This window comes from Galeopterus variegatus, unplaced genomic scaffold, assembly GCF_000696425.1.
Source record: "Galeopterus variegatus unplaced genomic scaffold, G_variegatus-3.0.2 Scaffold2116, whole genome shotgun sequence".
NCBI lineage: Eukaryota > Metazoa > Chordata > Mammalia > Dermoptera > Cynocephalidae > Galeopterus > Galeopterus variegatus.
Window position 1 is genome coordinate 146,688 of NW_007728227.1, and position 15,173 is coordinate 161,860.

Below are 15,173 nucleotides of genomic sequence, written 5' to 3' on the forward strand. Positions count from 1 at the left end.
TTTATAGTAATGAAGGTCCTGTTGAGAAATGGGAAGAAGGGTTTGTTCCTAGACTACGCACAGTACTTAGATGTCACAGAAAATACTTTATGCAAGAACTGATGAAGTAAATTATGAGAGCTCCCATATTTCTACTTTTGAGCTATCAACACAAAAAAAACCTATTTGTCCTAACTCAGCATATTAATGGTTTGGGTAGAGTTGAATAAAAGTTGCATTTGCATTACTCACAAAGGGATTTCCAAGCAATGTAGTAGTAATGGCTTAAACAAAAAGACAAAGAGTACTGACCAATCTTTGAGAACCCTAACCCTGATTCTTACAAATTTTGGTTCACAAACAGTAAATATCCTATTATCTTGACATAAAAATGAATCCTTTATACTTGTAAAGAAAACTTTTAGGCGAAAAAATTTTAACTCTATTTAAGTTATATACAATCGAAAGAAAAATGGAGTTTCACACACTGCATGTTTATATCTCCTCAAAGCAGCCAGCAGTGCTTTGCCCCCAGGAAGCAGTCAATAAATGGTTATTGAATTTAGAATGTACTTCTTTCTAATCAGTGAGGTTTAACATATTTCCAATTCAGAATGTCTATTAATTCTTCAGCATTACTAAGCCTTTAAAAAATCCATTTTGGGATGTGTTTAAGAGTTCACAGCAATTATTATTATATAAATAATTAAGAAAAAACTGTTAAATGAAGCATGCTTAATCAACACACCAATAGCCATTGATAAAATGTAATTTAATTTAATCATTTAAATTTACATTGTTAATGTACAAGAGCATTTCTTTCAAACCATAGGTTAACACACACTAAAGAGCAATGCTGTTAGAAGAGCAGAGAAACTCTGGAAAATCTCTGCTGGCTGAAATAAAAGCAAGGCACTCTCCATTAACAGCTGGTGGGTTCCTGATTTCCACCCACAGAAGGCATGTTCACACCAAGAGAGCTCTCCCACAAGGGGAAGAATCACCTGCTTTGATTCTTTAATACTTGATGTCCTCTTCTGAGCTAGTACGGTCATTTACTCTGTATAAACTTGTGTGTCAACATTAATACAAAAAAAGAGAATTGAATTGATAGATGACTTGGGAGGCCCTCATAGTTGAAATAACTATGGAAGACAGAAAAACTCTGGCTATACTCTTTATTTTCAGCCCTAGTGTCTGGACCTATAACTAAAAAAGCTTCTTCATTCCTTCCAACCAATAGATATGACAGCTAAAAAGTCTTTTCCTCAAATTAGGTGGGTGTAAAAGTAAAAAGTAACAGCATTTCTCTAGGGCTCTCTTTCATTTTTGTTGTTTTGTTTTTCCTTTACAGACATGACAAAAAACAAGAATTAATTTTCCAAATACTAAGGGTGCCCAAGAAGGTTATGCATACACAGTATTTCTAATTTATTCAAATTCAATTTGAATTTGGTCTGAAACTATCTTGAATGAAATGTTAGCTTTCCTGATATTTAATAATGTTTATGATGTTTGCATACAAGCTCAAAAAATTAATGCAAAAGTACTACTTTACTCATGGTTATCTTCAGGTAGAGCGTAAATATTAGTGGTTATGTTTAGAAGCCTGTTTTCGTACAGATGCAATAAGTTGAGAAAAAAAAGACTATGGAAAGATGAGTTAGGTCTTAGTCTTAATTCTGTTACTGTTTGAACTTGGGTTACTCTTTACCCTTCAATGAGCCCCATTTTTCTCCTCTATGAATTTCAGGGGTTTGGACTAGTTGACAAGTCAGGCCCCTTCCAAGTTTAGCATTTCAAAATCCTAACATTCCAGGTCCTGTCATCTTGATATAAAAATAATAATCTTTCATAAAAGCTCAGACAAACATAATACATGATCAAATATCAGAATGACTAGGGAAAAAAACATATATGATTTGCCATCTGGGTTATACTTTGCAGCAATTAGGCAATTCATTTGGCATTTGTTTGATTGTATAATTTAATGACAATATAAACAGCATAGTTTTGTTATTTTTTCATTTAAAAAGACTAAAGCAAAAATGATTTAAAGCTAACAAAAGCTACTGTGACATCAGTTTGACATTCAAAGTTTGTTTCTTAGCAAAATGGCCAAAGATATTTTGACTTGATATAGAGTATATAATATAAAGACTTTTAGACCTAAAAATCTCCAAACATTATTTGAATTTAGCAAAACATAAGCAAAATTTTAATATCAAAGTGCTAAACAGTACTGCCTTAAAAGTCACTGCAAATGAACCATAAAATAACGGCATGGGAAGTGACATTTATTGTACAAATGGTTAATAAAAAGACACATTATAAATATATATATGTAACCTGCTATATTTATATATATATATATATATTTGTGTATTTAATTTCTAATTGGTGTATCCAAGTCACTGTGAACACCCCATTTAATTACTCTAACTCAGCTTCTAGGAGCTGGTGGTCTTGCAATAAATACAGGCAAAGCTATTACAATATAACGTGCATACAAATGTTTATACAAATAAGGACACTATGCAACAAATTCTCTCATAATAATATGGCATTAACAGTATAAACATACAAAAGGGAGTAGGAACAAGGAATGTTGAAATGCAGCCCACTAATCCTTTCTAGTACTCACATTCATACTATTTATTTTGAAGAAGACTTGCTTGCTCTCCAAAATTGTCTTTTTAAGCAATAACAAAAATGAAATTATATTCATAAAAATCCTTATTAGCCCTGGTGCTTACCCTGCATGACCCAGTTCCTACTTATTTGCGTGTTCTCATTTAGGGATCAAATACTTGACTGACTCACCCAACCCTCCTGGGGCTTCTGAATGAATGTATCAGTCAGTTGCTAGGACCGAACCAAGTTTAAGGAACTCTGGCGGGGTTGACAGAACACAACTGAAACAGTTGTGTGAAATCCATTTTATAATCTGATCCTCCTTCAGGACTGCTGGACAGTCAGGGCAGGGATCTGGTTCCGTGAAGAATGGCCTAAAAGTCTTGGATGGGCCATACCTCAGAAGGGTTCTACAGGTCAGGTGGACCAAGCCTCTGGTAGGAAAATTAACATGTGTCATTTGCTAACATGACTGCCTCCTTTTTTATTTTCATATAAAATAAAGGAGAATTAATCAACAAGACTTAGTAAGACAGCACTTTAAAAAATTGCACTTGTATATGGAAGCGAACAGCCGTTATCGTTTTGCTATGTCTGATTTGTAGGAAATCCTACATCTTTTACCATTTGTTAAAATAAAATAAAGGAAGAAAGAAATTAAGAAAAGAGAATTTCTGCCTTGTTTGCACCACATACGTACCCTTGATATAGGAAGCGTATTCTAAAAGGATCAATCTTAAGACATATCCTACCCGGGCAAGCAACCCGTGGTTGTTCTTGTTAAATACAAAGTAACTATAACTGTATTCTCCAGAAAGAGTTTTAAAACAGTTATAATATCCTTTCTTTTTCCCCTGCTGGGATAGCATCGTCCAAAAGTGCCTTGTTAGCAGTTTCTTAGAAAACCCTCATGAACTATACCCCCTCCTACCCTACCCCCCAAAGCCTAAATATAAAACACAATCCCAACACAATACTCTGCAAGTTTTCTGACTTCATGTTATAAGGAAAAGTGCCAGAAAAAGTCTTTGCTTTCTACAGGAGCTGTTGTTTCTCTCAAGGAAGTACAGAAAACGGTAGGTGTCCAGGCCTACCCCTTTGCTGCTTAGCAAGCAGGTGCTAGCAGAAGAGGCGGCTCCCTGCTTGGGCTGCTCCTGCTTAGAAAGGTAGGGTGTCCAGGAAGAGCTTGTCGATGATGGAAGGTGGAGACACCAAGTCTTCCAGCTTCAGATAGAAGATGCGCTGGAGGCCCAGGGTGCAGATCTTCCTCAGTTCTACCAGGGCACCCCGGACCTTGGACTCGGTAGGCTCCAGAGCCTGTCCCTTACTCTGGTGGTCTTTTAAACTGCTTGTGATCTTGCTGCATAGCTCCTCCACTCTCTTTGGTTCTTTTAACCCATGTCGTTCTGCAGAGGGATAGAAAAGGGCATGTTTAGGAGGCAGATACATCTTAAGATACTTCAAATCGCTAAGTGAGGTCTGAGTCCTGATTTACCCATTGGATGGCATTTTTCAAAGTGCTCTCTCTCCTAGTGGTAGTTCATAGCCTTTGGTATCAACACCAGGGTTTGAATCCCAGTCCTGTCGTGCTAAGTGAGGTCTGAGTCCTGATTTACCCATTGGATGGCATTTTTCAAAGTGCCCTTTCTCCTAGTGGTAGTTCATAGCCTTTGGTATCAACACCAGGGTTTGAATCCCAGTCCTGTCGCTTACTTGCTGTGTGCCCTTGTCTCTTAACTTCTCAGCCCCCGATTCCTTATGAGATGAAGATAATGATCATACCCAATTCAGGTTTCTGGGAGGGCCAACTTAGGACAACACCACAAGTGAAGTACAGTTGCTGGCACAAAGCTGCACTGAATGAATAACAGGTGGTTATTATTTTGCATACAGTATCCTACCACGGTCTCACAAAAGCCCTGTTAGTAGGCAACTCCTTTTCAGAGTAACACGGAAACACCTCCAGGCAAATTAATTAATGTTCATATCTTCACAGTCTCACTTGAGAGGAGGCTGTAAATTCTATTTGCTTATGCAGAGACTGCCCAGCAAGACCCAATACAAAGTGCATTCTTGTGTTTTCATGCTAACCAGCATTTAGAAGAATCCAGCTTTTATTTTCCTTGTACTCTCCCCTCCCCCCCCCGCCCTCGAAATATCTATTGACCTACACCTGGCACTCTATACAAAATACACATGTCCTATTGCTGTGGAGAGGGAAAAGCCAAAGAGAAGGGAGAAGGCCCAGCAGGATGTGGTGCAGGTATTTTACAATGTACCAAGACATGAATATCAGTATCTTATATTTTTAAAAACACTATATAAAATGATCCCTTTGTTAAATGTTATGATATATTCTATGCATAAGGTTAAATGATTTTCCCAAAGTCACACAGCTGCTGGGATTGAAACCCAGTCTTCTGTCCTCTCGTTCCAGAACAATGTTGCATCTCCCTGAGATGAGAAAGAAGCCTGACATCCAATACAAATCACATTGCTTGCTCTCAACATTTAGATGTCTGAGCCTCTTTTTTAAGGGAAGAGCTTGGCCCCAGTTATCTGAAAGTTTTCCTCTCTCTTTATATTCACATGTAAAATTATAATTCTTGAGAGATGGAAGACATCTTTCAAATGGGAAATCAAGCCTTAGTTTCTAATCTTTCCTGAATTAATTTTTTTTAGTTGGGAATATTTTCATTAGAAAAGTTATTTCCTTGAAGCAAAAGCCAATCAGAAAGATGAAGCAGCTATCCAGACATTTTGTCTGTCCTTGTCCCAAATAAAAGAGACCTGGGAACCAGGAAATCTGCATTCTCCCCAGCTTGGCTGGTTGTGTACGCCCTGGGCAAGTTCCTTCCTCTCTAGGGTCCTATAAAGGGAATTGGATTAAATGACTTCTAAGATCCCTTCCAGCTCTGATATGTTATAATTATATTTAAAGTACAATCATGAAAATTGCCAGAAGCATCTCAGTGGGTTGTAACCTGCAGGTGTCTCATCTTAACGTCACAATTCCGTAGAGAAAGGGGCACTGGACTTTGAGTTAGACATGAATTCCAGTTTTGGTTCTGTCACTTACTGGCTGTATGACCTAATCTCCCTAAGGCTCAATGTCTTCATAGGAAAATGGGGATTACTGGGTGGTAGATACACAAATCCTTGTTGTAATTTTCCTGTGTATCTTAAATATTACACAATAAATTAAAAGAAAAACTATAATTATAATAAAACCCACCACCATGGGTTGTTATGAGGCTCAACTAAAATTATGTTATATGAAAGCGTTTTGTCAGCTGTAAAGTGCTACACACCTGGTATAGTCAGCACCGAAGACAATGCCTAGCACTTGGCAAGTGGCTGGCAACTGCAAGGTTGAACAAAAGGCAATAGAGATCCCTAATTTCCAAACTCTGCAGTACATGATTTTGCTTTTCCCAGGAAACTATTACTAATCAGCCCAGGTGCAAACCTGTCCCCTGTGGCTTATCTTTATCAAGTATGTAGTCTCTGTGTTTCAGTCTCAGAAGAAGCACCCAAGAGTGAACTTGAAGAGAAATCCTGTCTGCAGTACTGTTCTGCCTAAAGTTTTATTTTCCCCCCAAAGCAAAAAAGTGGGTTGCAAGTTTGGTAGTAAACTGCAAGAGATATAAAAATGTTCATAGCCTCTGACCAAGTACTTCTACTCTTGGGAATTTATCCAAAGGAAAAATTACACAGAAGAATAAAACTGTATGCATGGAGATATTTGGTGTAGCATTACCTATTACTGGAAAAGAACAACAACAACAACAACAACAACATCAACAAAAACTCCAAAACCCAAAAAACAAAAACAAACAAACAAAACACTGGAAAAAGATAAAGGGTTAGGGAATGGAGGAACAGTTAAGTAAACACTGGTACGTCCATATCATGGAAGATTGTGTAGGCATCAAAAAGATCAAATACAAAGACTGTGAAGAAACATGGAAAAATATTTATAATATTAAATAAAGAGTAGAATATTAAGTAGTATCTAAGATATAATTACATCTATACAAAACTTACTTCAACATATAGAGAAGGGTGAAAGGAAACAAAATAGTAAAAATATTTATGGGGTCATCAGATAACATTTTTCCTTTCTTTTAAAAATTCCATGTTAGTGCTATTTGTATAATAATGCTAAAAGATGGCATTTGGTCCTTTTTGAAGCCCCCTAGTAACTATGACATGTTCAAACATCATCTTGCTGATACTAAATTCTATTAATGCTGAGATATGTGAAATTAGCTTCTTAACCTAGGGAGAGATGTTTTTCTTAGAACGAGATACCAATCCATTGATTTAAGCTTTCCCTTCCTTTCAGTCTTACATAATATTCAAGATCCCATATTCATTATCAGTATAAAGAAACTGAGCAATGTGTTGGCTGGAATTCGGGAGGGGGTTGATTGCAGAACCTTGTAACCAGACTTTATGGCCAAACTCACAGAAGGTGCCATGGAGTTTTTCCTGCTCTCCAACCAGTTGCGACTGCTCGATAACTATGGCAACCATTATTTATTCAGTGAATTCAAGTGGAGATCGATACCTCCTGCCAGCTGGATCAACCCTAGGCCTGGAATTCCCTGAGGAATTCAGAGACACTCCTGTTAGAAGCCAAAGGCACCTCAACCCTTCTTTGTTATTTTGAACAGCCACTGGATTTGTGGCTTCTTTACTTTTTCAAAAGGGCTGAGATAAAATTCAGTCTCCATGCAAACTACTGCCAGCAGCCAGCAAGATTTTCAAATCGCTAGGGAGTCACTAAGTGTCTGGGACCTTCCAAGTAATTTAAAATTCCTTAAAACCCGAATCACTGACATCTTAGTTGTAGGGACCCCCTTTCTTCTTGCTGCTTGGTAAACATGGCTGCAGAGCGCATATACCGAGAGTTCATAAATTCTGGGGGAAATCAGACATTTAGATTTTCTTCCTTCCTAGAGAATTATATACAGAAGATTAAGATCTTTGTCCACCATTAAACAAAACAAGCTTCTCGGTATTTCTTGCATTTTGATCTACATAATTTTTATCCGATACTTCAATATTTTAATTCAGGAATTATGTATTCAAAGCTTTAAAATACAACCTACAGAAATGGTTAAGCAATACATTTATGTATCATAATCATTGTACATATGAAGTAGAAGAGATTTGAGTCATTTAGTTCAAATTCCCACCTAACACAAGAATCTCCACTATAAACTACCACAAAGAGAATATCAGGCACCAGCTGAACTGGGAGTTCACTATTTCTATTTATGTATCATAATCATTGTACATATGAAGTAGAAGAGATTTGAGTCATTTAGTTCAAATTCCCACCTAACACAAGAATGTCCACTATAAACTACCACAAAGAGAATATCAGGCACCAGCTGAACTGGGAGTTCACTATTTCACCCTGATAATGAAAATACTGTATATTTAATAGTACTCTATATTACTCTTTTACTTAGATTATTTTATTTCAGTCTCATAACAACACGGTGAATTAGATAGGACAAAGATTATCTTTAATTAATAGATAAGGAGGCCGAGGCTCGGAGGGTTAAATGACTGGGCCACTGTCAAAGTTAGCAAGTGGCTTATTTCTTTCACTCCAAGTCCACAGATATTTTCATTATACCAGGCTGCCTTCCATCCTTGAACATCTCTAATTGTTAGAAAGTTCCTCCTCATCCCGATATGAACTAACCACCCTATAACTCCCTCCCACTTTCTGTGTACCTAATTAGCTAATTGATTAATTCCTTCTTTCAACAAATATTTATTAAGTACCTATTCTGTGGCCAGCAATGTTATAGCCACTGGGGTTAGAGCAATGAACAAAACAGATATACAACAGATCATACTCCTAGCCTATGTGTGATGTTAACATCTAAAAGATACTGTTGGATTCCCGTGCATTTTAGATACCCATGCCATACACATCTCTGCTGAGAGGCAGAGGATGAAAGGGAGGGGGGAGAAAGAGGAGGGGGGTGGAGAGATCAAAAGAGTGAAGTAATAGAGCTGTTTAGGTCTGGGTTCATGTGTTTCCATCTTCACCCTGTTAAGATCTACTCATCCTTTGGATCTCGGACCAAATATCTCTTCAAGAAAGTTTCTCTGTTTACCACCAGTCTAGACCACTTCTCCTATAGCACTCTATTCTTTCCCTTCACAGGACATAACAGTTTGAAATCAGATATTTATGTGATGATTCCCTGCCTCCTCCATGAAATGTAAGCTCCATGGAGGCATGGACTGTATTTGCTCACCACTGTATCTCCAGTACCAAGCCTAGTATGTGGGAGATATCCAGTAAATATCTGTTAAATGAATACATAAATGCAAGATGAAGGACCTGTAAAAAAGTGATTAAACAAATACTAAAGGTGTGGGTTGCTCAGAATAAATATATAGCTTGAGAGTTATTAAAAAAGTTAACAATAGTTAAAACTTTACCAACTCTAAAAGCTACTACATCAGAAGCTTTGGAACCAGATTTCCTGGCTGTAAATCCTAGCTCTACCACTTAATAGTTGGGTGGCTTTAGATTTGTTTCCACATTTGTGAAATAAGGACAATAATGGTACCTGCCTCATGGGTTGTTGTGAGAATTAAATGAGTTGATACATGTAAAGTATTTGGAACAATGCCTAGCATATAGTAAGCATTTAATAAATATTTGCAAGTATCCTCTATATCTAAAACTCACTTCATTACCTTCCCCTTCAGATCATCTACTTTTCTGAGTTTGTCTATTAATGATATCACAATCTTCCCCATCACTCTCATAATAATCTCTAACAATTCCTTTTCCCTGGCACATCATATTTAATCTGTTGCAAGAATTCAGTATCTTTGATAGATATTCCTTGCATTTATCTCCTCTCAATACTCACTGCCTCTGAGCCAGATCTTCAATATCTGCTATCTAGATTGTTTTAATAGCTCTTGACTAGTCTCCCTACTTCCCATATCTGCTGTAATCCATCCCAGGTACTTCTAAATTTATTAAACACCATTCAACAAAATAACACATGTAAAACCCTTGGCACTGTGCCTGGCACCAAGTATTAAAAAGTGGCCACTATTATTAATTTCATAGAATCCCAATTACCAGTAGGTTCCCTTGATCCTTGCTTCTCAAGGTGTGGTCCCCAGAACAGCATCATCAAAATCACCTGGGAGCTTGTTAGAAATGCAGAATCTCATGCCCCACCCTAGATCTACCTCATCAGAATCTGCAATTTAACAAGAAGCCCAGTGTTGTGTATGCACATGTAAGCTGGAGAATCTCTTCTCTAGTCAATACTAGTTTCCATAATATGCTATAATATGCTTGACCCAGTCTACCAGGCATTCATCTAGTCTTTGTTTGCAAACCTCACTCCCCAAGGCAGGAACTCACTCCCCAAGGCAGCTCATTCCAATTTCAAATAGTTCTGTCTATGAGAAGGTTTTTTTATATTGAGCTACAATCTGCCATTCTATATATAATTCTCAGTTCTGCTTCTTGGGCCCATACGAGAAATGTCAATTTCTCTTCCTGCCAAGGAAAAGTTAACTCCTGTTCCTTTTGAGCAGGTCTTAGGGCACAGGCTAACTCACCAACAATACAGTTCCAGCCAAAGGGGAAGGAGAGGCAGGCCATGGAGAGAAATGTGTGTTTGACTCAAAAGCCAACCAACATACAGGATTTCCTGCTCTGAGCCCCACTTCTTTCCCTGGGATGTCATTTGATTGCTACTTTTCATGTCACATATAACATCCTTTACTGATGGCAGTCCCAGAGACTGAGCCCACGTTGGTTAGGAAGCCACAAGTTAGTTGGCCACCTAGGTTGAGGCCGTAATGGCACTTTTCAGTCTGAGTGTCTTTAACTTATTAGAGTTACGTGTCTGTCTGTCTCTCCAAGGAGACCACAGACTCTTTGAGAGTGAGGAATTGTGTGTCTGGTTTGTAGCAGAGGCTCAATAAATATTTACTGAATTAATCTGAATTAAAATAAGGCAGTTCTCAGGAATTCAGACTATTTTCTAATAACAGTGGTAGGCTAAAAAGAATTAATTCAGATTTTCTTAATTTGGGAGACTTTCTAATACTCACAATTAACCCATTCATTAAACCAATATTTGCCATGTGCTAGACACTCGTAAACGCTAAAGTAATTATAAAGATGAACAAGACCCTCCCTACCCTTAGCAAATACAGAATCTAGTTGGTTAAAAAAAAATTACAAAGAAATTCCTTAATACAATGTGTATATGCAATTGCAGGGATATATGAAAAATTTTATGGATTCACAGAGAGAACAGCCGGACTTTCCTGGAAATATGTAAGACAAATAACATTTAGGATGATAACAATAAAGGTTTGTCTGACATTTTTTTCTCACAAAGTACACATTAGGTCATCCAATCTTTATAAGAAACCTGCAAGTAGCATCATTATCCCTGTGAGAAATGAGAAAATTGAGATTAAGAGAGGGTGAGGAACTTGCCCAAGAGTACACAGCTAGCAAATTGCAGGGTTAAGACTTGAACTCAGATCTTGAATCTCCAAATCCATGACCTCCAACCCCCCATTTTTGTTATTAATTATTTTGCCCTGACAAGTTTTACACTTAGTTTTCCTTGCAATTTAGCTGATGGCTATATTTGATGCAATAAGAGGGTAACTAGGTAACCAGGTAACCGTTTAGAGTGAGCAGGGGAGCTCTGAAAAGACAGGTGGTGGAGGGTGTGGCAGGACTGGCCACCTGTCTGGTCCTGCTATGTCACTGTTTTACTGCCTTCTGCTGCCCTCCTGCTTCCTCCCTCAGTCTTAGCATTCATGTTCCAAGAAGACTAGAAAAAATACAGGCAGGAGAGAAAGGAATCATTTTCTCACCTGACAGAAGACCTGAGTAGGGAAAAGAAAGCCATGGGGAATATTCTTTTACTGTACTGATTTGCAAAATGGCATTTGAGCACTCAATATTTCCTCCACTATCTGGTTCAAAATACCTTTCCAATCTTATTTCCCCTATCACTATATGGGAAATGCATTCTACTCTGAGGTTAGGTCATAATATCAGGCCATAAGGTAGATATCACACAGAATTATTTTTCCCCCTGAAAATCCTATGAATTTCCCCAAAGTGCAGGATACGCTCTCAGCTCTCACTAGCAGAGGCAGAGAAACCATGACCCACAGTGAATTCATATCTTCTCTCTCATGCTCACCCCAGGACATACAGTCATCGTGTAATAATCTGTACTCTTTCAACTTTTCTCTTCTTTCTAAGATCATATATGTGATTTAACATCATAATGCAACTCTATCATACTGTTTTTCCCCAAAAATGTGCTGAGGTGTTCCACTGCCATGCCCTTGCTATTCTGTTTCCTTGATCTAGAAAGTCCTTTATATCTTCCCATATCTAGATGCTATCTCTTTGGGTCATTCATGACCAACACACCCACCTTCCTTCACCCCCAAAATGTTATCAGTAGTCCACCATACAATGAGTTCTTTATATCATAATCACGTATGACTTCCTAGTAGACTAGTACTTCCTGAGAGCAGAATTCATGCCTGGCCCATCTTCACATCCCTAGAGACTGTCACAGTGCCTGGCACATAGTAGGCCCTCAATACTTATTTAACAAATGGCTATTTAAAAAATGGTAATTCTGTACAAACTTTCTGTTTGGAAAGCTTCTCATTTATCAAACATAATTAACTGTAACCAGATATCAACTTATTGGCCTCCCATCAGAAGCAAAGCATTTCCATTATCTAAGGATGTGGTACTGGCAAAAGGCAATGGTTAGGGCTGATAAACTGGGGACAATGAAAAAACATTTGAAAACCACAGCTGGGGGGAACTCCCTATTTACTGTAGGAAAGGAGAATGATCTGAAAGAAGACATTTCCCCCAGTTTTTCATGAGGGAATGTAGAAGAGAAGAAAGAAGAATTAGGGGGAAAAAAAAAGCGCCAAGTTTGTGTAAACCACCAATATTGTTCGAATCTTAATACTTTTCCTGGACATAAGACTGGTTAAACTTCTAAGACCCTTCTATTTCCCTTTCATGAGTTCTTCTCTGTAGTTTAAGAACACACAATTTTGGAATGAATTTTCTAATGCGCATAGCCCAGCTGATAGTCCACAGTCACCCTTTATGGTCAATGGAGCTTATTCAGAAATCAAGATTCATGCGAGCCCATTTTCAAATGAAAATTAATATCCACAAAAATGCACACTGTTTCCCAAGCATCACCTTTCCTTCCATTTCCTGGTGTTTTCACACATTTTAAACCCCCTCCCAACATGCAAGTCACAAGGAAAGTGCCGTGAGGTCCAGAAATAAGAGAAGAGGGCTTCTTTTTCTTGTGGGTTATGACCACAGCACCTATAACAACCCACTCTGCACAGGCTGGCAGGAGTGAGGGCAGGACCTGGAGCTTATCCTGGGGCAGGCCCCAAGACACCACCGTAAAGCATGTGGCCCATTGTGAATGCTCGGTAAGTGTAGCTTCATTACTCTAATATCTCTGTCCTCCTTTGAGCTTCTCTCTCAAGTGTCCAAGGGGATATTCACCAAACACACTGCCTTCTAAAGCCACCATCTGCTTCCTCATGCTACTGAGTTTGATTTGGGTCTACTCAGGGTTTCCAAGGGGAATGGGCAGACATGTGCCTAATTTGGGAACATCTCTGTCACCATCATTACAAGGGGGAATGTAGGTGGATCAGGTATCTATCCTGAATCCTCTTTGGCTACATCACAAACCTAATTTTCTGTAATCCTCACTGCCACCTCATGGAATAGATGATGTTGTACCCATTTTACAGATGGGGAATAGTTTGGAGAAATGAAATACATTACTCAATAGCACATACTTATTAAATACAGGAGCCCACATTAAAATCTGGGGGTGCTGGATTCCAAAGTCCAGGCTACTTCTGCCCTGCCAAACTCCTCCTCCCCCGGCAGGTCTCCACAGACATGGGCAGCAGGCTGAGCAGCTAAAACCACAGGGCACAGAGCAAATGGGAGGCAGAGACAGGACTGGCACCACCCTCTAATTCCTAGTCTGTATTCTCTGCACCCAACTGCCCAGTCTCTCCTGGTTGGGACTTCCCAGCACCCACATGTCCTGGCCTTGTAGGTGACTGTTAATTTCTACTTACAGAGTAAAACAGAAAAAGAGGTAGGCCTCAGGGATGAGCCCTCCTCCTAAACCATAGCTGGACTGGCCTTTTCTCTCTTAGTCTCTTTCCTGCTCTAATTTGTGTTCAAAACCATCCATCAGGGCAGATCTTTTTCAAATGCAAGCCTGGCCATCACATTCCCCTGGTCAAAACCTTCTGCAGCTTTCCACTTCTTTCAACATAAACTCTACCCACCTCACCTGGGCATGAAAGGGTCTTCATGCCTTGCCCCACCCTGACCTGTCAGACCAGTTGCATCTGCCATCTGTCTATTTTTTAGTCATTTCCTGAAATTTATGAAGGCCATATTTTCAATGGCTTTGGCAATTTTTTACTTATGCATGGAATGCTCACTCCTTCCATTTTAGCCTGGAGACATCCTCTGCTTTTTTCAAGGATCAGCTCCTATGATCTCTTCAGAGAAGACCACCCCCTACTTGTGGCCTCTCGTCACTTGTACCCAGACCATGTCTCCACCACAGCACTCAACACTTTGTATCCCAAGCAAGAGTATGCATGTCCATCTCCTCCAGGGATGTGTGTTAGCATCTCTGAGAACCTCATGACATGCAGTACAGTGCCTCTGTCAGCGAACATTTGTTGATTAACTAGATTCAACACCCATTTCCATAGAGATGTGGCAATGTACTGGTTTTATTTACAGAAAGCCAGGGCTGGTTGTAGTGTTTTTAATTTTTTTTTATTTTTAATTTTTTTAATGAACTAAATTCCATATTTTCTAGTTTTGAATGTTTAACCGTGTTAGCATCTCTGAGAACCTCATGACATGCAGTACAGTGCCTCTGTCAGCGAACATTTGTTGACTAACTAGATTCAACACCCATTTCCATAGAGATGTGGCAATATACTGGTTTTATTTACAGAAAGCCAGGGCTGGTTGTAGTGTTTTTTATTTTTAATTTTTTTAATGAACTAAATTCCATATTTTCTAGTTTTGAATGTTTAACTGTCCTAGGAAGAGCTGGATAACTATTCAGTTAAAATTGAGCTGAAGAGCTTTATCTCAAAGGTAGCCTTTGAACCAGTCTCATTACAGTCCTGCTGGGGTGATATGCTTGTGCCTTAAATGTGCTATTTTCTTCAGGTGCTCTGTATGCTACTGGAAAGCCCTCTAAATTGAATCCATACTCTTTAAGACTATCTTTATTTTTGTTTCATTAATAGCCCTCTTGGAAGTCTCCAGTAGCCCCATCAAAAGAAGTGAGTTTCTCATCCAAAGCCAAAGACCAGGAGTAAGTCAGATTCTACTTGGAGTTAGTGTCTGATTCCTAACTGCAGCACATGCCGTTTACCTTTCTTTGACTTCATGCAAACCATCAAATGAT

General features: G+C 38.7%; 1 protein-coding gene across 1 annotated transcript in view; it reads right to left on the bottom strand.

The window, feature by feature from the left end:
• Positions 1 to 3,771: 3,771 nt before the first annotated feature.
• The window catches only part of NR4A3 (nuclear receptor subfamily 4, group A, member 3), a 39,095-nt gene continuing 27,693 nt past the window's right edge, over positions 3,772 to 15,173 (bottom strand). The window contains exon 9 of the mRNA XM_008580520.1: positions 3,772 to 4,019. Within this exon, the coding sequence (XP_008578742.1) occupies positions 3,772 to 4,019 (248 nt within the window). The remainder of the gene's footprint in view (positions 4,020 to 15,173) is intronic.